At 41.6% G+C, this 27,699-nt stretch overlaps 1 protein-coding gene across 2 annotated transcripts in view; it reads left to right on the top strand.

Moving 5' to 3' along the window:
* Positions 1 to 27,699, top strand: part of ADCY5 (adenylate cyclase 5) — a 207,949-nt gene that overhangs the window by 166,185 nt on the left and 14,065 nt on the right. For both annotated transcript variants that reach the window (XM_039381836.1, XM_027725586.2), the window contains exons 9-14: positions 10,729 to 10,751; positions 14,698 to 14,842; positions 16,455 to 16,552; positions 19,284 to 19,371; positions 25,746 to 25,862; positions 27,145 to 27,309. In XM_039381836.1, the coding sequence (XP_039237770.1) occupies positions 10,729 to 10,751; positions 14,698 to 14,842; positions 16,455 to 16,552; positions 19,284 to 19,371; positions 25,746 to 25,862; positions 27,145 to 27,309 (636 nt within the window). The remainder of the gene's footprint in view (positions 1 to 10,728; positions 10,752 to 14,697; positions 14,843 to 16,454; positions 16,553 to 19,283; positions 19,372 to 25,745; positions 25,863 to 27,144; positions 27,310 to 27,699) is intronic.

Below are 27,699 nucleotides of genomic sequence, written 5' to 3'. Positions count from 1 at the left end.
AGTGCAATATTGCCTTTCTCTTTAAAATCTGGAGCTCCTTAGCCCTGTAATTTCAAAACAGGTATTTAAAAGGGTAATTGTGAGATAGTCCTCAGGCAGGAGCCAGGTAATGTTGCAGCAATGTGCAGTTACATTATATTGATATGTAGATATGAATACATTTGTGTGTAGGGAATAATATGGATGGTTATAAAGGGCACTGGTTTTTGTTACAAATGTAAAACATTTTGCATTATAAAGAAAACCACATTTCCAGAAAAAAAGAGAGACGGTTTTTTTGTGGCTCTACTTAACAATTCCCCAAAAGAGAATACTAAAGTTCCCTGAATTGCATTTTTGGGAAGGAACTGTTATATTTAATAGAAAATGGAATTATTTTGGCCATTTTTCTTTTCTGTGAATGCTGGCTCTGGTAGCTGTCTCTATTCTTAGGATATATTAGTGGTAGTCCTAGATGAGAGGGATTAGTATCAAAAGTAGCCATGTATTCCTTCTTCTCTCCTCCTCTCTTGTCACAGCTTTTCAATGTGCTGCCATGTCTGGGCACATCAGCAGTGCATCCAGTGGGGTTGGTGTGGGACAGCAGCCCGGACAGTGGCATGGGGAGGTCTTTGACCCTTGCTTTTTCTCCATGCTGTGGCTTGGAGCATAGCCTCCTCTGGGTCCAGCAGATTTTCCACAGTGCTTTTAGACTGTTTTTCCCTTGGGCATCCAAGAGTTTATTCAGGCACTTGCATACACATATGAATAACACAAAATATCTAACACATGTCCATGCAGCAGTAATTTCAATTGTCCTCGAAAACCAGAGTTGCTTTCCTACTCCCACCCTGCCTAACTGGGGACTGAGTCAGCTGGGATTGCAACTGCATCAGTTTGTCCCATCCTGCCCAACAACCCCTCCACCTCCCTCCTGCACCAGTCTGCTTTCTAGACCATCACAAGTGCTTCATTTTCCCTTCTCATTGCTTAGCAGTGGCCTTTCTTATCGTGCAGAGCCCCCAGGGAGGCAGCAGGCTGGAGACACTGATGCTGCCCATTGCTGACCATGACCCCCATTAGCTGGTGGAGGCATGGCCTGGAGAAAGTCAGTCCTGGGAACTGGGCTGAGTTGGGCTGCCAGGGATCAGTGGCTGCCCCTCAAGGACAGGTAAATTTGCAGCAGAGGAAGATTAGATAGAAATGCCCTGGGAGTGCAAAGAGCCTTGCTCTGAGCTGTCAGCCTCTGCTGGAGCCCTGGCCCTGTGAGGTTGTTGGAGAGGGTGATGCTGCCAGCAGGGAGCAGGTCGAGGGCAGCCTTGCTCCCCCTGGGTGGGCAGAGGAGCCTGGACTAGATCAACAGAGCATGAACAGAGCCAGAGCACAGCAGAAGAACAGCAGAGCTACTTTCTATTTTTATTGGGTTTTACAGCTTGTTTTCTTGTTTCCTAAACAAAAGCAATCAGTCCAGGACCAGTGACTGTATCTCTCTGGAAATGCAGACTTTTGTGCTGCTCATTCCCCCAAGTCTCCATACACAAAGCCTTGTCTTCCCCACTGTCTGTCTAGTCCAGTTTTTAATTGCAAAAGGGTCAAAAATAAATGGACTTGAAAGCATTTGAGAGTACAGATATATTTATAGCTATAACAATATTTATACACCACTGAGAAATACTTTGCTTTTCCCAGTATATATTTCAGAGTGCTTTTATAAATATTGATGGATTTTAGACTTCTGAAAATAATATTCATGTCTCAATTTTCATCAGCAAAACAAAGCTACTATTAAAAAAAAAACAGTTTGGGGATTGTAGTTGACTGTAAACTGAAAGAGGTTTGTTGTAAACAGCAATAAAAAGGCAAATGTTGATACCTCCCAAAATTACAAGGCTGTTCTAGGTGACAAATGATTCTCTTACATCTTTTACCCTGCTCAGCATTATTAGGTTTGTAGCTGGAAAACCACATCCAGTTTGGGATTACATCATTTAGGAGGATGTGGATGAATTAGAGATAGCCTAGTAAGGAAAATTACAAATTAGTAGAGTTTCAATGTGTGACCTATAAAGAAGTGTGGAAGTATTGTGTTTGCTCAGTCTAGAAGGGAAAAGACTGATTAGAAACAAAAGTCTTCAAACACAGGAAGGTTTGTAAGGACAAAAATAATGATAAATCATTCTCCATGACTGTAAAGGACTGGATTAAAAATAATGATCCTAATTCACTGAAAGGAAGATCTAAGTTAAGAAAAAACTTAGATGCTGGAAACAGGCTGTATAAGAAGCTTGTGGAATCCCTGATTTTCCTGAACAGATTTTAATTATTTTATTCAGGGCTTTTCAGTCTGGAGGGTGTCACAAAATCCTTTGCAAATATAGAAACAATAACATTTAAAAGTCTGTATTAGGAGAATGTATATGGAATAAAGAATATAAGAATAATATGAGCTAGTTGTAAAGATTTTAGAAAGTTTCCAACCTAGGCTGCACAGAACTTCATGGCATCAATTTCCCCCTTTGTACAGGAGCCAGCTCTATCTGCAGCATTTCTGACAGATATTTGTCTAGCCCTTGTTTGAAGACCTCCAAGGATGAAAATCCCACAGTCTTACTGGGCATCCCTTTCAACAGCTTGATGACTTTTCTTGATGTTTTGCTTCACGTTCCCTCACTTCAGTTTTAAACCACAGTGCTGCATGAACTATTCACAATTTAATTTGCTCTCCTTTACAGTTAGTTACTTTCTCTGTATTTGAAGGCTATTACCATGTCTCTGCACAGCTCTGATTCCCTCATCAAGTTTGTTCCCTACTCGGTGCTTTCCAGCCCTGTGGTTGTTCTTGTTCCCCTCTGAGCACTTGCCATTTCACTGACAAGAGGGAGTGCCCACACTGAACCCAGCACTCATACTGAAGTTTTATTAGTGCTACTCAGAATATGTTGGTCCTTTTTGAGGTCTTACAATCAGACTTGACACAGCCTGATGCTGTCTGGGTTGCAAAAAAAAAAAAAGAAAGGCATTAATTGTGCCATGATATCTACTCATCTGTGGAAAGTCCTGCTGTTGGATCTTGAGGCTGCCATACAGCTTTCATATTTGTTTTACACTGGCTAGTATGACAGACTATAGCTTGTTCCAATGATGCATGCTTTGGGGAAGGTTTACTTCACAAACAGGTACCTCTGTGTTTTTATAATCAAATATGAGCAGAGTGGCTAATGGGATTATTGAGTCCAGCTGTAGATGCCTGGCAGACTTCCTTTTGTTTTTTCAGCTGCTGGAAAGGTTTAGCATTAGGAAGTTTAGGAGCAGAAGGAGGAAACCCTGAAGATTGCAATACTGATTTCAGTCTGACCATGCTTCTGTCATGACTCTGAGTACAACTAATGAAGCATTTAATTTGAAATGAAATTGTGTGTGGCATCGATGTTAGCTACAAAGTAAAAACTGAAATAACATCAAATAGAGATTATATATGCGTAGGAAATATTACTGCATGCAGATGTTAAAAGATATGAGACAAGGTTATAAAAATGGACCATGGATATGGCTGGTGCAATAAAGAACAAGCTTTTCTTTCAGGTAGGTGCTGGCTGATTCCTTGTGGTGCTGCTCAGAGCTCTCTGCACAGCCTTCTACATGATAGTTGGTTGCTTGGTGTTTACTTTCTAATGAAACAACACTGATCTACAAGCCTGGTCATTCAACCATAGAATATAATTCTTTGTCTTATTTCCCCTGTCCTAAATCAAACAATTCTTTGCATGTCGCATTGTAAATACAGCTCATTTCCTCCCTTTATGTCTCCAAGTTGCCCCTACAATAGAACTTGTTACTTGGAAATCAAAATTGGGGAACAGGTGCATCAGAGGAACAGATGCTGTAGCTGGTTCTGTGCCAACTCTACTGTTTAAACATCAGAAATGATTAAAATTTAAAATAAAGCTCAATAGGACAAGTTTTCCTCAGTCAATAGTGCAGCTCTATCAAGAGAAGTGGATTTGAGTCCATGAATTAGGCACCGGCGGTTCACCCTCCTTCTAAAGGTTTCATTTAACTGCAGGTCACCATTATCCTCTTTTCCAGCAATCATCTGCTAAATCTGGTAATTGCAACACTGACGTCAGCAAAGCTGGACAGGAGCACCCAATGGAGAAGAATTTGACCCACTATTTTTTCACTGCTATTGTAGTAATCAAGCTCTTAATCAAGCTCGTAATCAAGCAGGGGGAAACTCTCTAAATCCTTTCTGTTGTAATCTCCACATATTGCTATAGACCTGGGAGGAAATTGTTAGTCTAGTCTGGGTTTTATAGAGCCAATTTGGTTTTGATAGCTCGCAAACAGCACGGGGAGGAATCGTATCCTGCAGTTACACTGTGTAATTGCTGTGGTATTTACCTGGAAAGAGGGTTTGCCTGATTCACATGTTCCATGAGGTCTAATATAAATGAGTGGGAGTACAATGTACATTGCTCAAATTGTCAGAGGCTTCACACAGTTTTGTATCCTCATCTGCTAACCTAGCTTTTGTTCTAGTTGATCAGGGCTTGCAATCACCTTTGCTTAAGTTCTTTAAAAGAGGGATAAGAGTCAGCAAGATGCAACAGCAGGTCTGCAGCTGCTTTTGTGAAACCTAGGTAGAGTTTGATGCTTGCTTTTAAGTCTTGCACTAGTAATTTTTCCACTGTTCAGTACCCTTTTCTAGAGTAAATCTTACTCATATGGGAAAAGGTCATTTGAATTGAGACACTACTAAAAGGTGTCAGACTGGTTTCGAGTGGGACTAAATTAAGCCTATAGAAATAAAGATACAATTCCCCTTTATTCACAGAAACATTTCCTCTGATGTTCATGGCAGCATTGCACAGGTGGAACTGTGGCACTGACCAGAATGATTTCCAAAGCTTCCTAAAGCAAACAGTAAGCTTTAATGGCAAAAGGATGCAGGTCAGCAGGTTTGGGTCTGGTTTTCGGAGAGGGTGAGCAGCTCTGGCCAGCGCCAGTGGGCAATTTCAATTAAGGCTGGTTAAGCTTGGATTCAGTCTGTCTGCATCTGATTAGAAGGCCATTTGACAGTAGTTTCTGGAGAAGCTTGTTGTGTTTATCATTGTTTGGAGTATAGAGATGGAAGGGCAGAAATTGTGGAGCCAGGAACTGATTCAGAGCATTTCTAGGACTACTTATTTTTATGTCTGTTTTGCAAGTTGTGGTGACTGCTAACAAGTGAGGCACAGAATGATAAACCACTTGAAAATATGACCTTTGAACTGGAGAAATTTGGATTCAAAGTTCACAGAAAACTGAAGAGTGTTAGCAACCTGCACTTCTCAGAGATGTGAGTTCAGAACCAGAAGTTAATTAAAAGTAAGGCAGGGAAAACCTATTTCAACCAAAGCAACCACTTATGTTCTTTAGATTTAAATCTGATGGACCAGATAAATTCATGGCATTGGCCAGATCTGGTCTGCCAGCTGAGAGCTGTCTACAAAATCATTTTGAGTTGAACAAAGTAGAGGGTTTCGCCATCTGTGAGCAGTGCAGTGGAATGAAAGTCTATTTATCAAGTGAGGTGGGCTGCTGAAAGGGAGCACTTCAGCTTTCCTTTTCAGAGCTCATTAGTCTGTGTTCCAGCTTTAGCAGACACACTCATCATTTAATCTGCTTCATAAACTGGTTTTCTGCCAGTTTATTGTTCTGCACTTAGATGATTGTTAAATATCCTTCCGATCATGCTTAGCTCTTTCTGGACTCTGGTATAGAAATTGTCTTATTTCTGGCTTGAGTGCTTTGAAGTCCTTCAGTTTTGTTTTTGCATTTACACCTGGCAGCATCTATCTTCATAGCCTTGTCTTTTTGACCACAGGGAAAAAGAGAATGTACAACATTGCTGAAAATAGATTTGAATAATTAGTTTTGTGGTGGGGCCAAAGAAGGTTTGCTTTTAACTACATCCACTCTCAGCTTGTCACTCTCCCTTTCTATTTTCCATGGTGATTGATTCTGTGAAATACTTTTGCTTTGCAAGTTGGCCTTACCTCTTACAGAGCTGATTTTGTCCCTAAGTCCCAAGTTATTTCGATTTGTGCTTTAACATCATGTAAGTCCTATTTCGACTTCATTCCAGAGATGAAAAAAAGGCAAGAAAAATTAGTTTCTTTGTTACGTTTGCTCTTACCATCTTTGCTGGAGTTGAGAGTGAAGTTTTTAAGGGTGGAATACGTGCTTCCCACCCACATTGCCATTAAGAAGGTCATAGAGCTCATCAGCCTCTCTACTGTCTTATTTTTGGAGTTAAATGAAAAGTTAAAAGGATAGAAAGTCTATTCCACTTTTCTTTGCATATTTACAATATGTTAATAATTGCAGCTAATGTTCTCGAAGTTACAATTATTATTTCTAATAGTTCTTGATTTGAAGTATTATGGTATAGCAGTCAGCTTGTCATGTCTTTGACAAATACTTTATCATTCTATTTAAGGAATCAGTTTTAATCTTCAAAGAAAAGGGCTTAGTTAATTTAGAAGTCAAGCAGAGAGATGGCAGTCATATGAGCTTTTAACACAATAGATATTCGTAAAATATCCCCCATAAAATAGTAAGCCTTAGGGACAGAAGCAGTAATATAACATCTCCTATTTTTTTCCTCATGCACATGTCTACTCCCACTGAGGATGTCAGTGTAGATTCAGAGTCACCTGACCTGCCATAAAAAAATAAAGGTTTTTTAATGATCTCCTGTAGAAAAGAAGAAAGAGCAGAGCCTTTAAGGGAGCTGATTCAGCTAAGTTTGAGTTAATATTCCTGAAGTCAGAGAAAGGACTGTCTTAGTCTCAGAGCAATTATTAAATGCTATTACCTTTACATTTGCAATCTGATGGCAGAGTAATACAGCCTCCTGGGGGAAGGAAAAAAACTCCGGTATTAGGGATATTTAAAATGAGACTGAATAAAATTTGCATGAGTTCCTATATGCAGCAGCCCATTAGTGCTGCACTGCAATGAGACCTATCTCATGCCTTATGGTCCCTTCTAGAGGAAAGGAATTTTGGCCTTAACAAGGGCTACTTTATCATCATGATTATGGAGCTATTCTTGAACTCCTGTGAACTCCTATCTGTCTGATTCTCATAGCCATCACCCCTTTTGCCATTTTTATTCCTGCTGACAATTCCCAGACTTTTCTTCATAGCACCCTAGAAAGCCATCAGCATTTCTTCAGCCTACTGGGTACAAATCCATAAGCAGTCAAAAGGGCATTTATATACTTAACTCCAGGAATTGGCTGCTTCTCTTCCTACCCCTTTATTCCCCCTCTCCTAAAAGACAGGCACCTCATTTTTATCAGCTGCTTTTTTTTTTTCCTGAGTGTCCATATTTCTGTACATGTGTGTGCAGAAATGCAAGTTATAACATATCTTTGTGCAGCTCCAAACCTGCTCTATACCCAAACAGGCTGAGTCCAGCCCAGCTGCCCAGCCTCCAGTGGGAAGCACAGACAGGTGACATCAAGGGCTGCTGGAGAGTGGCTTTATACACATGCTTGCAGCAGCAACTCCTGTTATTTCTTTTTCCTGCTTGAGCTTGGAAACTTTTCTACCAGATTATGAGTGTATTAGTCCATTAGGAATGAAGGCAAATCCATGTAGACCCTCTTTCTGCAGGGTTGGTTGTGTTACTGTTTATCCTGTGTGTAACACAGACCATTGCAATTGCTGTGAGCTGAGCCAAAGGGCTTTAACTGGAGGAAAGCATCTGAGTCCTGAAGATACTGAACTATTTGCCAGCTGTGGAGAAGAAAAAAGACCAATATGTCATCAGTGCTCAAGCCTTGTGCAAGGGGAAGGAAATAATTTAAGTGCAGATTTTTCAATGAACCAAGCACGCCCATGAAACGGGAGGAGGTGAAAACACATTAACCAAAACCCAGGGGGAATTTTCCCTCCCAACCAAAAATAGGGTGAGCAGAGTGACCTTGTGTGTGTGATCATCTCCTTTGCCTAAAAGGCCTTTTGGTATGTGAGTGAAACACGGGCGCTTTAGTGGATAGGGATGAAAATCTCTGGTCACAGCCAGATTCTAGAAGTATATTTGCTCTATATCCTGGCAAAACATTTCAGTGCAAATAAGAAAGATATCCTGCAATAAATGACCAGTTTTCAAGAAGCTACGTTTGAGCATTTTTCCCCTAAAATAATCCCGTACACTTTCCTCCATGACAATTCCATTTTTGGCAATTCTGCTTGAAGAATCTTTTGTATGAAATGAGAGCATTTGAAGTGAATCATTTAATTTGCTTAACTTAAAGAGGTTCCTACTACATTTAATTTTAAGCTGATTCTCTCTAATTAAAAGTTCAAGTCACTCTTAAATATTTAGCCTCATTAAAAGAAGATCCAGGAAAGAAAATGTATTAATCTTTTCCTCTTTTGTTTTACCTGAAATATGCCTTTTTTTAGTCTTCAGTTTTGAAACACCAATTTATTTTGAGCTATCAGCATGAATAATTCAAGCACAATTTAGTATTTTAAATTGAAAAGCTAGATCAATGAATTCCCTATTATGTTACAGACTTTCCTTATAACAGTTTTGCTGAGGGAGAGAAGCAGGGCAGAATCAAATTCTGTGTTGATCAAGTGATCCTCTGTATAAAGGACCAGTTAATTATGGAGCCTATGTATTTTTCTACACTTGAAATATTGGTGAATTTTTTGAGGATATGCTTGCTGAGGTGTTTTACTAACATGATCTGGTTGGCCTGTATCCTCAACCCTGTGCATCTAGAGGGCAGGAGTATGAGATCTATGTGTTTAGTTTCAGGATTTCAGTGGGATAGTTGGTTACATAGCTGTCTGTGAAAATCAGACCATTTTAGGGGACTCTCCCTCTGCAGTCAGTCATCCAGTTCCCATGTGGCTAAGCTTGAAAATGTGAACTTGATATCTATCTAATAAGCAAGTATTGTGTATTTTCTCGTTGGTTCTCTCTGCTTATTTCTTGTCTGGTAGCTATTCATGTTCAGTTATTTTCTTTTTTTTTGCCCAGCCTAACTGACTGTGACACCAGACAAATTAGTGAGCATTTTGTCTCCATGACTAATCAGTGAACTTTCAGTTTTGGCACTGTGTTTTAGGATTGCTTAGAGGATAGATAAATAAATCAATCAGATATTTCTGACAACTGTAAAATAATTATACAAAAGAAAAAAAAGTAGGAAAAAACGGCACAACAAAAATTTTAGTAATCACTTCATCATTCCTTAATGTGAAATCAGAACGTACATGGTTTTTTTGGCTTGAATAACTGGACATGCTAACTTTGAGTCAACATTACTGTTTCCTTCATCCCACTGGATCTTCTGGTGGTTGTTACACAGGACTGAGAGACTTCCTTCATCTGAATTTTTGATGGGTTAAGTTGGAGTTGCAGTTTCTATTTAGAAGTGTGGTTTTAGTCTGAAGTGGAATATGTAAAAATGGAAATTACTTTCGCAGTGAGTCACAGTCCTGGCTGCTGACCTGAGTGACAAACCTCCCTTTTTCCCTCTTGCAAAGCTGATGCTGTTCAGGGACACTGTGTTGGCTTTACTTCTGCTGTGTCACCACATTGCTGACTAGTTGTAAGGGCAAAATCTGTTCTCGTTTAGTATCTGGTCAGTGTTTTTGTTTCTGATGGTGTTGGACAAGGCAGCTGTGGGAAGATTTTTGCCCAAAGATGTTTGGTTTTTTACCGTCAGGATGGCTCTCAGTTTGCTGCCCCCAGACTGGTTGCCGCTGCAGGTCCAGCAGCTGGAATATCCTCACGTGCTCTGAGCAGTTTTGGCCTGAAGTCTCTGGGAGAAAAACAAAAGCAGTTCTTCCTATCTCCCGGCTACATTTGTTTTATGTTTTGGAACATAGGGTACAAACTCTGTGCCTGAGTATTTGACCCTACTTGTCAAATATACAACTTCTCTTGACTACAGTTAAATTTAAGCCAAGATGTCAGAGGGCAGATTTTGTCTCAGCCAATGCAAAATGGCCATTTTGATGCAATTTGGTCTGTTAGGTATGTTAATGCTAAACATATAAACTTAAGCCTCTGTACATAATTTTCTGTGAGGCCTTCTAGCCACTTAAACTATGGATGGCTCCTAAATACAGACACTTAATCAATTCAGGTGGTCCAGAAAGAATTGTGAACATTTGGGCTATTGCAAATATTATAAATAATTCCCGAAATCTTATTCAAGAAAACAGGTTCTGTGTGTGCCTGAGATGAGGGGAGGAGCAAGAAGACCCCTTGAGGTTCCTCCTGAAGAGATGAAAACCAAAATGAAAACCCTTAGCCAATCCCTGACATAAAGAGATGAAACCTTGTGGAATAGTTACAGAATACAATAGTTGACTTATGTTATCATTCTGAGCTTTGTTTCAAGTAAAATACATCCTCAGTTATAATATCAGTACAGTTTCCATTGTATCATTTGTAACGGTGACTGCAAATAAAGCGTGCCAGCAGTCAGCTGAAGCGTTTCGTTTATCTTCACTTCCGTGGATTTGCATCTGAAGGAATGTGTTTTTCCAAAACTGCTCTGTCTGCCCAATGACGCGGATGCACAAAATACTGTCATGGGTGGGTAAAGCTGTCCCTCCACACCCGACAACTGAGCACCCTGAAAACTCCCCTGCAAAATGCCGTTCCCAGGATACATGGTGTTCTCAAGGTCAGCCTGTTTTCTAACCATTGTCTCCTTTTCCTTTCTTTCAGGGTTTTGAGGACCCCAAGGACAAGTAAGCATATTTACTTCTCTCATACACTGTTATGTTTACACATTTGGGATTTATTTTCTCGTATTAAAAAAAGACAAAAAGTGATGCCCAGAAGCCAAGAATAATGCGTGGACTCTCCAGAGGTTTATTCTGGAGGGTCAGCCAGTTGAGGGCACGAGATTGACTGATGTGCATTCAGAACAGCCACTGCCCTCAAAATATTTATTTGTGTGATTCTAACTTGCTCTTCTAATTAAAATACTTTTGCTGCACTTCCCCATGCCCTGAGTATTCTCCACTATTTGTTTCTTTGAAAATAACCCAAGACAAAATATTCCTGTAAGGTATGTCTAAGTGTTGAACAAGTCCAATAGGAAAAGTTTATGTATGTGTTGAAATGCATATAGTTTTTGAGTTTATTTGTATATATTTTATATAACTAATTTTTGCATATTAGTTGTTTGTAGATATAAAAATGAACTCAGAAATGATAGCTTGTTTGAAAAATTAAATTCAAAGTTTCATATTCTGAAATATAGCCACATTTAAAGCAGCATTTTCATTTTTTTCTCATAGAACTTTAAAGAAATGGTTAAAATAACAATTTAACATGAGTGGTATTTTGAAAAATTGCCTTTGGAGGAAACCCCCCCAAATGTGTTCACTTTTTAATTTCTACAACTGGACATAAAAAAGCATTTCCTTGTATTGTAGGTATTTAGAATAATTTTGCATTCAGTCTTGCTGAGTGGTATTCCTTATAAGCTTGCTTAGAGCAAGGTAGGCAACAATAGAGGAGACTGATGCCTAAAAATGTGTTGCTCTTGCTCCTTATCATGTTTCTCAGGCTGCTGGTTAGGGCTAAGTGGACTTCTGTGAGCTGGGACAGAGAAATGCTTCTGTGGCCCTAAGAGTGACTCAGAGTCTCTTCATCCAGAAATCCATTTAACTCAAGTACAAAGATTTGCCAAAAAAAAAAAAAAAAAAAAGTCTAGCAGAATATATTCGTGGTGATATTGGTTAAAATTAGATACCTAAACCATGTCAAGTTCCCAGTTCCCTCACATGCAGAAACACTGAGGGTCAATACTTTTGACTTACAGCAAAGGAATGTGTAGGCACCACGCACCTCTGAAGCCATGACCCGACACCTACATGATTTAATTATTGAATCTAGGCATGGAGCATTTAAAATTATGGCATACATGTAGTTTTGGCAGTGGCCACACTCTTCATTTGCAGAAAGTAATTAAATCAGCAGAGCATTTTTGGACCACTCTGAAGCCACTCTGGGTTAATTGCTAGCTTTCACATTTGCAAGCAGAGTGCAGAAGTTGCTCCAAGCTCTGTTTGTGCTGTTCCTGTCCCTTGCAACAATTTTCCGTTGGCTGCATTTGGAGAAATCTCAGCAGTGCTTTTAAAAGGTGTTTCTGGAAGTTTCATAGTGACCTGAAATCCTTGATTTCCCCCCACTCGATCACACGATCAATATATCAATACACATTTCCACGTATGAATTTCATTAGTCCATGGCAATACCTCAGCTCTGACTTACAGGCACTGCCTCTAGGGCAGTCCTTAGCATAGGGAACTTTTGTCTTTCAATTTAAAATTACATTTATGTAAATGTACCCAAACTTGTTGTACAGTAATTTAGTTTGGGTACAACAGGCTGTGAAAGCTGGGTCTGTGCAACGTGACTAAGCTTCCCTGCAGGCTATGAGAAGGTGGCTGCCCACTGCCAATATCTCAGCAAGGCCATTTAAAAGCTGCAGGGGTATTTCTACACAGCCTGCAACCACAGAAGTTACTGTAGTATAGAAATGCCCTCAGAAATATAAGGACCTACTACAAAACTGGAGGCAGCCGAGGTCAGAGTCCAAGCAGGCAATTTCTTCCTCTCTTTGCATCTTCCTGAGTGGTGTTTTTAGACTGGAACTTGAAATTTAACTATACTTCACCAAGATGCTGAGCCAACTCTTTTGCTTCAGTTCTGGGGGAAAACTACCACATCCCTCATACGTGGTATGAAATGACTAAATGTGAATGACCCAAATGTGTACATAACTCACAGGATCTTGGAAGACATTCTGTAAATACAAAGCCTAATGATTTCCTTGCTCATTTTTATGAGTCCAGAAGACATTGTGAGGACTGAATGAAAATAAGCAGCATCGCCTTGAGTGCTCAAGCAGATGTACTTCCTCTAAGGAAGCATGTCCTGACCCTGTAGGGAAAAAAACACTTTTATTTTCCAAGTGGAATATATGAAGTTCAAGGAATTAAATAACTGTAGAGTCCCAAAATAAAAAAACTCTTTTCCCCAACACCACTGAAATACTAAGGTTAGCCAAGATAGAGATTAGACTTGAGACAAACTAGGTTTGCAGTTGCTATGTGGTCACTAAATAGATGCCACTGGTGTGTCATCATGACCTAGCTGAGGTGCAGACATATTCAGCTCACTGACTGGAGCAAAGAGCAGTGGAATGGAAACAAGTAGATGGACCTGATTTATTTTTCTCTTGACAAGAGGTACGTGGAACGGTTGGTTTACAGAGGGCTTCTTAAAATCTGATCCAGTTTTGCAGAAAACTTTAAAAACTTTCTTTTGGAAAGGGGCCTTTAACTTTTACAACAGAGTCGCATTCTGGTCTGTAAACTCCTTTGAGCAATCTCTGCATCCAGCACAGTCATACCTGTAGGAGCCCACTGGCTGCAACACAGCACACGTTGTGTGCTCTTGTGCAGTACAAATAAAACCAAAGAAATTCAGCAGTGTGGCTTTTCACTGTGCCTGTTAGACCTCAGGATTTTTTCTCCAGAGTGCCTAAAGTGAATGTCCCACAATATGAGGCCTAAGCTGCTGTGCCATCATGGGGTTTGCACATAGAAATAGTTATCCACTGGAATATGCCCCAGTGCAAGTGAGGGGCGTATTTCAGTGGATAACTATGGGCATATTCTGTGGATAACCTTGGCAATCATGCAAGCAGAGCAGGAAAACAGCACTTCAGGATTAGATTTAATTTCTGCCTATAGCTAGTAAGAAGGCAGGCCATTAAAGTGACAGCATCAAGTCATTAAAATCCTGTTAGATTTTAAAAATAACTAGAGTTTGAGGAGCTGCTTCAGGTTTCCTGATGCTCAGTGCAAAATGCCTCAGGATGATTAAGTTTCCAGTGTTACTTTTTTTCCAAGAGTTTTTGAAAAGCAGCCTCATTTTTCAGAAGCTGTAGCAGAGCATCAGAAAAATACTGACATTAAAGATTATAAGCAACCTAGAAATCTTCTTCCACATATTTAGAAAGCAGAATCTAATTTGTATTTTTTTTGTTTGCTACCTTTTTCTTTTGCAACATTTCCTTAAGTAAATACCTTGTAAACAGAATATTTTTTTTATGTTTTGTGCTTTATACGCATAAATAACTGTGTGAAGGGGAGTCAGGCTACATTTTTTTCCCCTACATGTTTGTTCCATGAACATTTTTTTTCCTCAGAAAGGGAGAATTATTCAAGTTTGGAAATTTTCGTAGTAATATTTACAGAAATTATTATTAGGAAGCAAGCAGTAGGACTGGATGCAGAAATCTTTTTGCCAGTTCAGGCACTAACAGCTACAACAGCACAGCAGTGCAGGGAAGAATAAGTCCGAGGAGGAGTGCAGGGAGGAGACTACTCAGTGGTTTTGGAGAATGAGGCATGGTAATGAGACCTTAAGGCAAGAAAATGGATGTAGTATCGAAAAAGGGCAAGTAAATCCTTTTAGTAATGGACTCAGGACTGGCAATGAGCTCTAGAGCTGATATCATTCTCCTCTCTGCTCACACTCCGTTTCCCAACTTGAAGCTGTCATAAGTGAAATGCCATTAACCTCCAGCTTATTATTATAAGTGGAATGATATTACATGGTGAAGAGGCAGCAATTATCTTGTCCTCTTATGCTCCCTTCTCATGGCGTCCTCAGGAATACACAGGAAAGCATGAACCCGGAGGATGAAGTGGATGAGTTTCTGGGCCGTGCCATCGATGCCAGGAGTATTGATCGGTTACGCTCTGAGCACGTGCGCAAGTTCCTCTTAACCTTCAGGGAGCCTGACTTGGAGAAAAAGGTAACGTTCTCTAAAAATCATTACAGCATGTCAGTCAGGCTCGTTATGAGTTTTAATTCTCCTGCATAAGGTCAAACTTTTATATTTATAGGTAAAGCTAGTGTTTGGCTGCTGGAGGTGGAGTTGTGGTCTTAAAACATCCATGCTTCTTCATGGAAACCTTAATATACATGTTCCTGGAAAGTCACAGTCATCTGAAGGGAGCACTGGCCAGGAAAATGAAGCCCTTTCTATCAGACAACATGAATATGCAATGATGAGCAGTAAAGGGAATTCAGAATAAGCCAGATTGTTTCTCTGACTTTGAGAGAGAGAGATTGCAGTCCCCCTGAGCTCCCTCAAGTCACTTGTGAAACCCACTTTAGTCTCCCTGAGCTCTGAGTCACCTCTGGAGGGATTTTTGCCTACCCTTTTTCCCCTCAAGGAGCCTGGGTACTATTAGGGTTCATTGGGATGCAATCTCTACTCTGGTTAATGGGAGCTCATTTTAAGCAACAAGTATAGTTCTCTATCCCACAAATGTGAGAAAAGGGAGAAACAGATGTAGAGCCCCCAAATAGCTGATTACTTCCTGATTTGGTTTCAGATGCTGTTGTTGTGAGGCAAAGATCATTTCCATTTCCCTGACTATATAATAGAGACAACATCAGCTCTAGATGGCTGCAAATTTAAATTCATTTAAGTCTAGAGGTACCCAGATGCTATTATTAAAAGTATTATAACAACTGGTGGGTTTAATTGCCCAAAGAAAGTAATCTTTTTTTCTCTTTTTTTTAATCCAAGCACAGATCCTTGGGATGTTTGAGTGGTCTTCAGGTTAAACTCATTATTCAATGGAAAAAGCTTCATAATAAGTTTGCACTCATTATTTTATAATTTTATTTAGAAACAGTCTTTCCATGACAGGAATGACAACCTATTGCAAAAGCAGACCTTGGCAGGTTTTACAGCTGTTCAATGAATCAGTGTGGGACTGGATAAAAGCTCAAGCACTAATTTCCCCCTACCTCCTTCCCTTCAATTTTATACCTGAAAACAGCCAGGGAAATTAGTGCTCACCTGTTCAGAGCACCTTTTATTTTGTGGTTCAAACATTGAGACCGCCTGTACTGAGAACCATGCTTCAAGCTAAATAAGGCATCACTGGGAATCGAATGCAGCTCCCATGCGACCCATATGTTGACAAGTAGTTGGAAAGAGTGACTGTGAAAACCTCATCATCCTCACACTGTCATTAGAGCAGGTCAAGCCATGTGCACAAAATGCATGGTGTCCTCATTAGCAGCATTTGTCCCTGTTGGGGAAACTTCCCATGGAAGAAGTTTAGGTCTGATGGCAGTGACACAGAATCCCAGTTAGTCCATTTCTGTTCCCTCATGCAAGGAATGGTTGGTGAATCTTCTCTCCACGCAGCTGTGTGGGTTTGTTCCCTGGCCTTTGGGTCTGTTCAAGCCCTTACAACTTGCCCAGGGAGAAGGGGAATTTGTAGCAGTAGTTGTTTCCTACCTGCACTGCTTTCCAAGGACCTAAAGAAAAGCCAAGTAAGAAGGTTTTGTGGAGAGAAGGCAGGCAGCCAAATTTCCCACTAACATAACTGTTTGTGTTTTTGCAGTACTCCAAGCAGGTGGACGACAGGTTCGGAGCCTACGTGGCTTGTGCCTCCCTAGTCTTCCTCTTCATCTGCTTTGTTCAAATCATAATCGTGCCACAGTGAGTATCCTTTCATCTCTCAGCTCCCATCTGCTCCCCTCCTCTATTGCAGCCTACTTTTCTTTGTTTTTTTCTTGCGAATTCAGAACACCAAGGGGAAGAGAAAAATCCTTAAATAATTCATGCTCAAGTGATGCGTGGTTCTTATTGTTTTCACTCATTTCTAGTGCAGATTAAAACCTCCTCACTGACATGGGAGGATTTCTGTTTTCCTGGTGTGATTTCTCTTATAATTTATCTCCATCTTAGGAAATTCAGTTCAGCACATTTATAAGCCTGTGGAAAACAAATATCACTAAGTAGGAAGGGTTGTCTGTGAAGGCATAGTACACATTCACAACACAAGGCTTGGCTGTCCTCTTATCTGAACACAGTAGGACAGGGAGGTGAAAAACCATCACAGCCTCATTGCTCAGAGCACTGAGGTCACAGGTCTGCTTAACAGATGAGGCATAATGTCTCATACATTTATTCTTCTGGGCTCAGTGCAGCACTGCAAGAAGAAAGGTAGAGAGGGAGTTGAGCTACACATGCCTAACCTTTGAGTGGCTTGCTCCAGGTTTAAGGGTTGCAGTCATTTCTTTTCCCAGGCAAGAGTGGCATAAGCTCCTCAGGGCCGTGGGGCACAGTGCTCTTGCAGTGGCCTGCAGCTTTCTCTGAAAGGCACAGTATAACCCATTGCATCTTTCCTAGAAGTGAGCTCTGCAGACATGATATTTCTTCTCAAAAAGTTCTTTAAAAATCCCTTAAAATTACAGCATGTGTGTATTTCCTGTGCTCTGGTTTAGTAGCAGTAATATATCATTTACTGAGCAATGCTGTGTTGGAAATAAATTTGTAGTTAGTAATTTTTAATCTGAAGAAAAAGATCACAGAAGCTCTGAAAATGCTCCAAATTTATCTTCATTACAAGAAGACAAAAAAAAATTGTTTGAGGAGAACTCCAGTACTATTTTATACCATTACAACTGCCTTCTGTTCCTACCACAGATCTTTTTGGATTAGAGATTGGTTTGTAGTGTTCAGATCAGATACTCAGAAGGTCACAGAAACAACATGTAGTCTGATGTTTGTCATTCACTCTCCCAGGCAAAAGTGCTCACAGAAAGATTGAATCAGCAAAATAACATCAGTACAAATGCACTGTGTAAACAGACAGGTCTGCTTTGGGAAACTGGAAGTGAAGCTGAAAGAGGCTGAAAATTGAAACTAGATCATTCCCAGAAATAAAAGCATTGTTAATTACATCCAGAAATGTACTTGGAGAGTAACTCATTTATCAAGGACTTACGCTTTGGATTTCTGGATATTGCTGCCATGACTTCACACCTGCAGAGGCCCTCTACCAGCCCTGTGTTGCTCATCAAACTCCCTAAGCAGCCACTAAGCTGTCCCCATAAAACCCAGTTTAACATTTAAATGACAGCTTGACAATTTCTGATGTGTGGCAACCATATGGCTGCCTCCTTTGTATTACGCAGGAGCCAATCCCTTATGGAAGTGTGGTGTCAATGCTGTGCTGCTCAGTCTCCCTCCATGCTGCCCATGGGGTGGTGGTTGGGGGTTTTTTGGAAATTCTGAAGTGTCCTTGGTCAGCCTGGCCTGTGTGAAAGGTGATGATGTGGTTCAAGAGTAAATAAAATTCCATGTTTTAACTGCAGGTTAGATATACTTTCCTTCACATTTTGGTTTGGTTTTCCTTATATTTCAATTGCATAGCTTTGGTCTTTTATTGAAGGTAGCAATTAAGCAGTAACTGAAACCACAGGTGTATATGTGTCACCACCAGAGTTTCATGAAAGACACACCATGGAATTTGAATCTGAAACTAGAGACAGAATGTCAGTGATCATTTATGGTGATAAAGAGGAATAGCTTTAACATATTTCACAAAGGCTCAAACAGTGAATTAGCAAGTACAATTATCTTAGTAGTCATGAGAGAACACAGAGACCAGCTGGCTTTGGTGTGGTTGGCCTCAATGTCACATCACAAGAATAATTCCTTTAAATTATGAACAAGGCTAACTCCTGGGAGGGGGCCTATCCTGTCACCCTGAGACCAATCACCAGGAAATTGGTGTTGACTATCTCCATGATTAAAACAGATGAAAATACATAGTACAAAGTTGGCCCTAGGATCTTCTTTGTACTTCAAAGTTGGGAGGAGCAGGAACCTCTCAAGCTGGCTAAGCTAAGGCTGTTTTCCCTGACTGTCCTCCAGCCGTGGTTCCTCTCATTCCATGCACGAGACAGAGCACGGAGAATGGTGCCACACAAACATTCCCTGTGCGAGTACAGGTGGCTATTCCCAGTGAGACTATTCCCGCTCAGCTGCACTGCAGCACTCAGCCCCGCCTTCCTTCCCAGGGGTGCCTGCCCACAGCCAGCTGGGAGCCGACCTGCCATAACAAGTTGTTCTGTCACCTCCTCTAGAGAATGAAATATTTTTCAGTCCCACCACTGTTACCCCAGCAGGAAGGTGATTGCTGTAGAAGATGCAGCATTCTCTGCTCTGCAGCCTGCATGAGTAATTCTAAATAGGACAGAGTATCTGTTGGTATTCAAGGCACCTCATGTCTCCTACTGCTGTCCTAATTGGAAAGCCTGTGCAGTGTGTCATAGCTTGTAAAAATGTCGTGTTCTGGAGAGCAGAGCTGTAGTTATTCTATATTATGTGCATTTAAAAAAAAACCAAAACAAAAAAACCCAACCGTCTCTTTTGATTTCAGCTCTACATTTATGCTGGGATTTTTCCTGACCTGTTTCCTGATCCTGACCACAGTGGTGTTTGTTTCGGTCATTTACTCCTGTGTAAAGGTGAGTACTGTGGTTTCTTTGTAGAGTGCTCTGCCTAAAATAACTGGATCAGCAATTTGGTTCTTCAGCTAACAGAGCATGTTTTGTTAGCCTTCCTTTCCACACTGTGTGATAAGGGTTACAGAAAAAGCCTTTGACAAGGCAGAATGAACTGCACACAGATGTTAGGGTTGGCATCTCTTTAGCTCAGCAGAAGTAATCACTCTGTGGATCTGCATGTCTATTAAGTCCCCTGCAGGCACTCTCATATTGATATAAGAAGAACATATTTTCCAGTGTGGAACGAAAAACTGACCATTCGTTTCCTCCCTGTAAACTTCCTGCAGAGTTGCCTGTGTGCTGGCCCCTGCTACATATGCATGTTTGGGTAGGCAGATAATCAGAAGCAGAATATCATCAAGGAAAAATGTCCTGGAGGGAATTAAAAGCCTTAAACATATAGAAGTTTATCAGCCTTTCTCAGATGAGTGTACAGAGCTTCCAACATTCAGTGTGCTCTTTCTTGTAACTGCCTTTAATAAGCAAAGAAATACATTGTGTGAAGTCCAAAAACACATTAATTCTTCTTGTCAGCCTGTGGTAAATTGGCAGTGAGCACTGTGGGAAGCATGGTGTGCTCATCTTTTGCACTCAAAGGTATTTCTATTAAAATGTTGATGTATTTGCAGTTTTGGGGATCCTTCTAGTCAAGCGCTGTCTGAACATGAAATATGCTCAGATTTGGGCTCCTTAGCCCAAGCTCAGCTTTGTTCCCCAGAGCCTGGAATAAAATAGTTTGGTAGCATTATGTTTTCTGCAGAAGGAACAGTGGGATAATGGATAATGTCAGGCAGATGATTTGCCTCACTTTAATTATCTTCTCTGTGCCGTTTTCAACAGTTGAATGTGGGTGCTCTTGACAGACTTGCACCTTATATGTCTTTTTGACTTTTGAAACTTAGATTTGGAGAATTAAGCTTTGCCTTCTTACATAATAATTGCTGCAATAAAATAAGCTTGAGGTTCTATTTGAACTTAATAATTCATTCACAGGGTTTCTCTTGGCCTTATGGCAATTTTAAATGGAGCCTAGTTTTTAAGTGCAGCATCCCATTGCTCCTGCTTTTTTACCAGCAATGAGAACTAGTGTCAGAAAGAACAGTGCTAATGGGAAGGCTTGGGCTGGGAAATGGTACCCAAAGATGCCTGGTTATACATGGTGAGTCCATTACAGATGAGGATATTATTGACTGTCATTAGTTTGTAAACTGGTATCATCAGTTTAATGTGATTAGCAGTTAATTAATGACCAAGGTGAAAAGCTTTTGGTCACAGCCACAAAGAACTGGGAAACTCAGTGCAGAGCTGTGCTGCCTCCTTCTGCTGCACTGGCACTGGCAGCACATCCCAGCACGCTGCCAGACAAGCAGAGCCACACCAGCTCTGCTGGGGCAAGAGCTGTGGCAGACTCGGAACTTCTCTGAAGCATCTGAGCTGGATGACTTGCAGCCAGATACATTCCAAGGCTCACAGCTGTGTTACCCGCTGGCATTTATGGCCTTAGGTTGCTTCCACATACTGACAGCAGCACTGAATTCTTCTGTCATCTTTCAGAGCTTCTGGTTTTGGTTTGGGCTTCTTGGTTTAAAATTATCAGTGATTAATTTAAAAGGCACACAGGACTTTACACGTGACTCTAGGCAGATGTTCAATCTTACTTTCTTTGCCTTGATCTCCCAGATTCATGTAGTGGTGCCCGCAACTGTTTTTAGGCTGGCTTTGCCTCATTGTACAGGCTGTGGAAACACAAGACATCAGAGGAAATTCAGACTAACATCAGAATTTCGGGATTTTCTGAAGCCCCTTGTATTTCCAACAGTGATATTTTCAGCACCTTGGCCCAGCCCCACAACGTGCTCATGTATAACATCCAGTGTGGCCAGTGCTTTCTGTGCACAGATTGTAAATATTGAGATTATTGGGCCTTCTAGCTCCTGTACCTTTTTGATTACCCGTTTTTAGTGCTCCAGACTAGCCTTTGCTGACAACATCTGATTATGAGGGGGCTTGTTTAGGGAACAGGTACTTTCAGCTTGTCTGATTTCAGCTATGTATCTGATGGCAGCAGCTCCTAACAGCTGCAGCCTACTTCTGTCATTGAAGATCTTGGTGTTTCAAGTCTGAGTTTTTTAAGCAATGGGTTTACCCAGCCCTTGGTTAACTGGTGTTCCTTTACTTCTGTATTTCACTTTCTCTAGGAAGCACTTTTACACACATAGAGAAGGAAGGCACTTCTACAGATCATTTCAGATGAAATTTAAAGACACGGGGATGTCAGCATTGTTTGCTTTGTTTCACATACCAATATGTTTTACATACCAATGGTTCATTCCACACAAAGTTAGAAAGCAGGTGTCCACCCCAGGATATCAGCATAAGCATAACTTTGTCTGTTTGCTGTGCTGTTACATGATAAGTGTCTCTTTTTTCTTCCTCTTTCCAGCTTTCATGTGAGATTTTTCCTTCCCTGTTTTGGCCTCTCCATCTCTGGCTTTGACAGTGGCCAGCAGGCTCTTTCTGAACAGCTTGATCATGTTTTATTTTCTTTCGCTGTCATTATTATCTTCCACTATAAAACTCTCCACGGACTAGAAGTTGATCCTGGAACTGCCAGCACAGCCAGCTTGGCTTTCCAAGTTTCTTCAGCTGTAATAAACAAGAGAGTTCCAGTTCTTCCCTTTGATGCTCCATGAAGACTTGGCCACCGTGAGATGGTGTCCCTTCCCAGTAGAGTCTAAGGTCATGGGAACCAGGGTCCCTTCACAAATACTCTGCTGACAGACATCTGTTGTGCTACTAACTTACCAAGTTCGTGTTTCTTCTTAAAATCCTTCAGCTTCTGGTATCTACACTGCTGTGTGGAGTTCAACTTCTTGCGTGGCCCTGGGAGCACATATGAGAGAAATTTCAAATTACTCTTTATGAGAAAATAACTTGTTCTGTAGCTTTACATAGGTGTAGCTTTCCTACCTCTTTCTTTGGCTCTCAAAACTGATCTAGATGCTCATAAAGCATTTGGGTTTTTTTCTCAAGCAGGGAAAAAAAACCCCTCTGAAAACTGTACTTTTTAATAGAGTAATAAATCACTGTGAAGTAAGTTACATAAATGGACTTGCAACATCCAGTTGCCTGGAGATGTTGTCTTTTACTCCAGAAGTATCTTAATGTACTTCAAAATGACTCAAAGGCTTTTATTACAAATTGAAAAATCAGAACTTAAAGACCTCATCTTACAACGCAACAGCAATTATCTAAGCAGTATTCCATGTCCACAATGTATGTTAAGAAGAAAAAAGGAGAAATATTACTCTTCTGTCCTAAATCGCTGTTATTGCATGGTATGGGTTTTACTTAGAGTAATTTTGTCATGCAAATGACTGGAGATTGTGGATTATTTTCACTGTGGCATTAGTACTTGTTGGATCACTTTTTAAATTCAGACTTTCACCTGTACAGCAGTGCCCTACCTTCACCTGGATTTATGCATTTCAGTCAGAATGAACTGGAATCGACTGGACAATCGTATTTTCTTTTTCCTACTGTCTTTATTTTTCTTTACATGGGGATTTTCAGAGGGCTAATGAGTGACCTCACGCTTGTGTGGCTACCCAAACGTGGATCTCAGCTGCCCAAATGGATCACATTCTTTCTTTCAACCCCTGTTCTCAGTAGTGCAAATCCTGGCTTGAAGTTGCCATTTCATCAGACCTTCCCTCATCCTGTTCTTCACTCAGGCGAGACTGAGTCTCAGTAAGAGGACTAGATGATGGTGAACAGTACAAACCAATGGGCTAACCAGCAATGGTGCTTGGATTTTCAATGTACTGCAATGTCCTGATTTCCTGCTGCTTTTCCAAGGAGAGAAGGGATTTTATTTTCCTTTTTCTGGAAAATGGGAAGGAAAGTTATCTTTTCTTTTTCCTCTTTTGTGCTATACCTCTGACTTGTGAACGTTTTTATGGAGGGAGCACTGCCAGAGTGAAGCTCAATTGTCAGAGCTAAGACAGATCCCTTCTGTCTATCATAGAAGCTGTCCAAGCTGCAAGTATTCCTGGTCTCTACCTGTCTCTGTAAGATGAGGAGAGTGTGACTTACGTTACAGGGCCTCCATGAATGTTGTCCACGAGGCAGAGGTTCCTCAGATGCACGTCATGACTGTGCTATTGCACTCTCTATTGCAGTCCTGACCTCCTATGGATTTCAACATTCGTTTCTTCTTCAGGACTTTCTCCAGCTGCACATGTTTACTGACCTAAAATTCTTCCTTGTTTGCAAAGTTGTGAGAACAAATATTAATACAAAGAAAAAGTGTTTTCATCAGAATGTAAGTGTCTTCCACTGATGGCTTTGCTTGATATCTCAGGCTTGGTTCAAAGTCAGGCTTTTTCGGGATCGTTGGCATCAGGGGCTTGAGCCAAGATCCACAACAAAGAACTCCCAAGTTTTATTTAGGGTGCCTGGTTTCCCAGAGATTACAGATGGAGGTTAGGTTCCTGAATACCTTTGTGGAGCTTGGCCTTGAAGCCTAAACAAAGGGATAGCAGGAAAACCTGTTCTGCTCTATTCTAACGAGAAAACTGTCTAAATGCCCCACAGATCCTCCTTCTCCTTCCAAAACCTTTAAAGGTTAGAGCAGAGGAAAGCCCCACTGCATTTTCCATGTACCTGTGCTGGTAGGGATCTGTTAGCTGATGTCTGTGTGGAAGCAGCTGGACGTGGTAGGGCAAAGAGATATTTTGGTTCATGGCTTATCAACAGAGGACTTTTATATCAGCAAGGTTTATTTCTGAAAGAGAGGTATTTCCCTTTGATTTGCAGTGGTTGCCACTGAGCCTGAAGGATTGCATAAGCTTTCAGTGAATTTCAGTGTAAATAAGCCACAACCCCACTTTCCCATTTCCTCCAGTCCCCCACAGAGCCTTGCCCTCTCCTCTCACCTGGAGTTAGCTGGATTTTTGTGTGTGTGCTGCTAGCAGGTGAAATCAGCCCTTTCAAAACTCTTGCCTCAACCTCTCCCTCCTTCTGCAAAAGCCACCAGCTAATCAGCGCTCTCACCGCTCCAACACTTGGTAATTACATTGTAGGGCTGCTGTGTGGGAAGCACAGCACTGACAAAATGTTGCATCTCCAAAGATGTAAGAGTGAAGGATAAAAGGGAAAAGCAAGACTTTTAATAGAAACATTAGTCATAGTTAAATTGCGGTGCCGTGGCGGTGCGCTGCTGGTTTCTTTGTGTCTCTAAAAATACCCTCTAGTGGCTCGGTTATTCATGCGGTGAGTAAGGGACGGGAGAGTTGGCTTCTGGAAAAAGCTTTGGCAGTCCTGGGCAGATCCCCTCTGCCCTGGCAGGATGGTGTGGAGGGGCAGGGCACTGCAGGGATGACAATATCACACAGGAGCGAGTCAGTGCACGAGGGTTTCCCGGCATCCATCTCACATTGCTCCAGCCCCGAGCTTCCACTGGCACAGTGGTGGCACATGAAGAGAAAGGGTTGGTTTCTCTGTCTCCTGGACTCTCTTGTAGCCAGCGCAATGCAGGGGTGATCACACCATGCTGAGGGGTGATCCTTGCTGCAAAGGGTGCTGGGTTAGTCTCTGCTTTAACACACAGGCTGTTTCTACCCAGAATACGATGCAGCACCTAAAGTGGAGCTCGCTGGCGGCCGGCACTCATTAGCCATTAGCAGAAAGCTTCTAACTCTGCTGGTGGTGAGTCACTGGGACAGTCTGGCTGGGGGAGCTCTGTGATCACCCTCACCCGCAGTTATTTTTAGCCCCATGTGAGTGTGGTGCTCAGTGCCACAGACCAGCCGAGGCCAGCTGATTTCTGCAGCGCCTTTCGCCGAGGGTCTGACAGATCACAAGGCTTGCCAGGGCTGTTTAACAGTCTGTGTCTGAAATGGCACCAGAAAGTCCCACGATATGTCCTTGTGATCAAAGGGATATGACATGTGTATATTCATTTCTGCTTCTTTTAATTTTTGCTCCAGTAATTTCCAAGCTCGAGCTCCTGGCTATTTCAGCTACAGATGGCTTGTGGTTTGATTCTCACGACAGGATGAGCACAGCCCTGCAAGCCATGCTATCTGGGCTCAGGAGCCATCACTCCATTAGGAAGGCCTAAGTAGATTTGGTCAGCCAGCTGGGCCTGCTGCCACGAGGCAGTCACATCTCTGCTCGCCCTTGTCCCACATCCCCCATCACCATCCTCCACCTCTGTGCAGCATCCACACAGACCCATGCTGAAGTATGTGGGCAGCTCAAATGCAGGTTGTAATCTGTAAAATAATGGTTTTACTTGTTTATTTAATCATATTTTTTTTTCCCACATGCAGCTTTTCCCAGTTCCTCTCCAGACTCTATCTAAGAAGATTGTACAGTCCAGGACCAATAGTACCTTAGTTGGAGTCTTTGCCATTATCCTGGTTTTTCTATCTGCCTTTGTCAACATGGTATGGCCATTAATTCCTTTTGATTCCCTCAGTTCTGCATGGTTTTCTTATTGGTGCTCTGCAGCATCGTGACCCTTAAAACCACTGAGTTTTATGTGATCCTGCCAGCCTCTGCATAGTGCTGCATCCTGCTCCAAGTGCAGGGATCACCTAATGGGAACGGTGATGACTTTGCTTTGAGTTGCACTTTTGGGACCGAGGTGGTCTGGCTGTGCTGATTTCAGGCTCAGAGAAAGACAGGCTGTTCTCTGGGGCCCTGCAGCTGCTGGCTTCTCACTTCTACAAATGGCTTTAAGTCTGAATGTGTTTTAAGGAAACCACTTGAATATTCCCTACTCTGTATACATCTATTTCATTTTTTAAGACAAAGGGAAAGAGCAGGTAAAATGGGCCAGGGTTTAAGCTCTGAGCTTGGAGGCAGCTACAAAGACTTCACGTGGCCCTCTGCTCTTCTCAGCTCTCGCCCCAGCTGGGGCAGTGCTGATTTGCACTGGCATGGAGAGGCTTGAACACCTGAAAATCAGACCACTGATTGCTCTTGCCTCAGCATCCCTATATACACAGTGGAGATTTAGGAACAATTCTACGCTCTGTTGAGCTACTTGAATGGGAGGCACTAGTGGCATTGGCCCCCTCACTACCTTCCCCCATTGTCACCTGCAAAGAGCTGGTATGGGCTGCTGAGCACCATGCAGAAATTAGAGCTTGGGTTTTTTGCATAATGTGTGATTCTTTGCATTCATGAACTGCTTAGTGTGAACATCAGCAAAATGGACAAACGGAGCAGCACACGGGGGAGATCAGAATGGGCCTCTGCTGCTTCCTCAGCACAACAAAGCCTTTAAACCTTGCTGCTGAAGTCTTCCCTGTAGAAAGACCCCCAGCAGAAGCTCTAGACACACCAGGGGAAAGTTATCAGCTCAGAAATTCCCATCAGCAGAAAGAGAGCAACAGAGCAGGGCCCTATCACAGACAGCAGGATATTTTTCTGTGTGTAATATCTACAGCCCCTCTGCCTGTGAACCTCCCTACATAAAGCTGTACCTAAAGTTGAGCATGCAACTAGCTTTCTGGAGTGCACAGCCTGGATTTTGTTAATTAACATTTTGGGAAAGAAAAAACATAGCCATTGCGCGTGCAGTAAAACATAAGCTGATGATTTCATGTTGCGTATTTTACACATTGCTACAGCCATTTCCAAGGGGTTTTTTAGTTGATACAAGCTATTTTGTTTTATTTTCCTTATCAGTGCTGTAGAGTTTAATACTGTCTTTTTTTCCAGTTCATGTGCAGCACTGTGGATCTTGCCAGCTGCATGGCTGCTGAATACAACATCACTCCTGACCGGGTGGATATATGCCTTATCAGCAACCTGACTTCCAACTACAGCCTGGGCACATTGCAGGGATTCTGTGACAGTCCTTTGCCCAACTGCAACTTTCCAGAGGTATTGTGGAAAAATGGGTTTCAGAGGGTGGTCTGGAAAAAGGCTGTAAAACCTGTGTGACAAATCTCAGTGATTCTGAGGAAAGGAAGTTGCTCCTGACTGACATTATAGAACTGGCACAGGCTACTACACTCAAACTTTAGTGTCTGAAGTTATTATCATGAGTCCACATTGATGTTTAAGTTCCTTTAGGACTGAATAATCAGTAGGCTTTTCTAAGTGTTGGATCCTGCCTGTAGCAAGAGAAATGGCCTTTCTCCTTGAGGTCCTTAATGGCATAAAGAGTGCAAGTCCTTTCAAAGGAGTTTGCAGGTGCTCCATTTTACTTGAAAATCAGTTCCCTGAAAATCAATGTCTAGTCATAGACAGTTCTCTCCATTGTTTTATATT

Source organism: Pipra filicauda, unplaced genomic scaffold, assembly GCF_003945595.2.
Source record: "Pipra filicauda isolate LSUMZ 115617 unplaced genomic scaffold, ASM394559v2 scaffold10_size6260569_pilon, whole genome shotgun sequence".
In the NCBI taxonomy this organism is placed as follows: domain Eukaryota; kingdom Metazoa; phylum Chordata; class Aves; order Passeriformes; family Pipridae; genus Pipra; species Pipra filicauda.
Note: the sequence above shows the minus strand (reverse complement) of the source record. Positions and strands in the feature narration are given on the sequence as shown.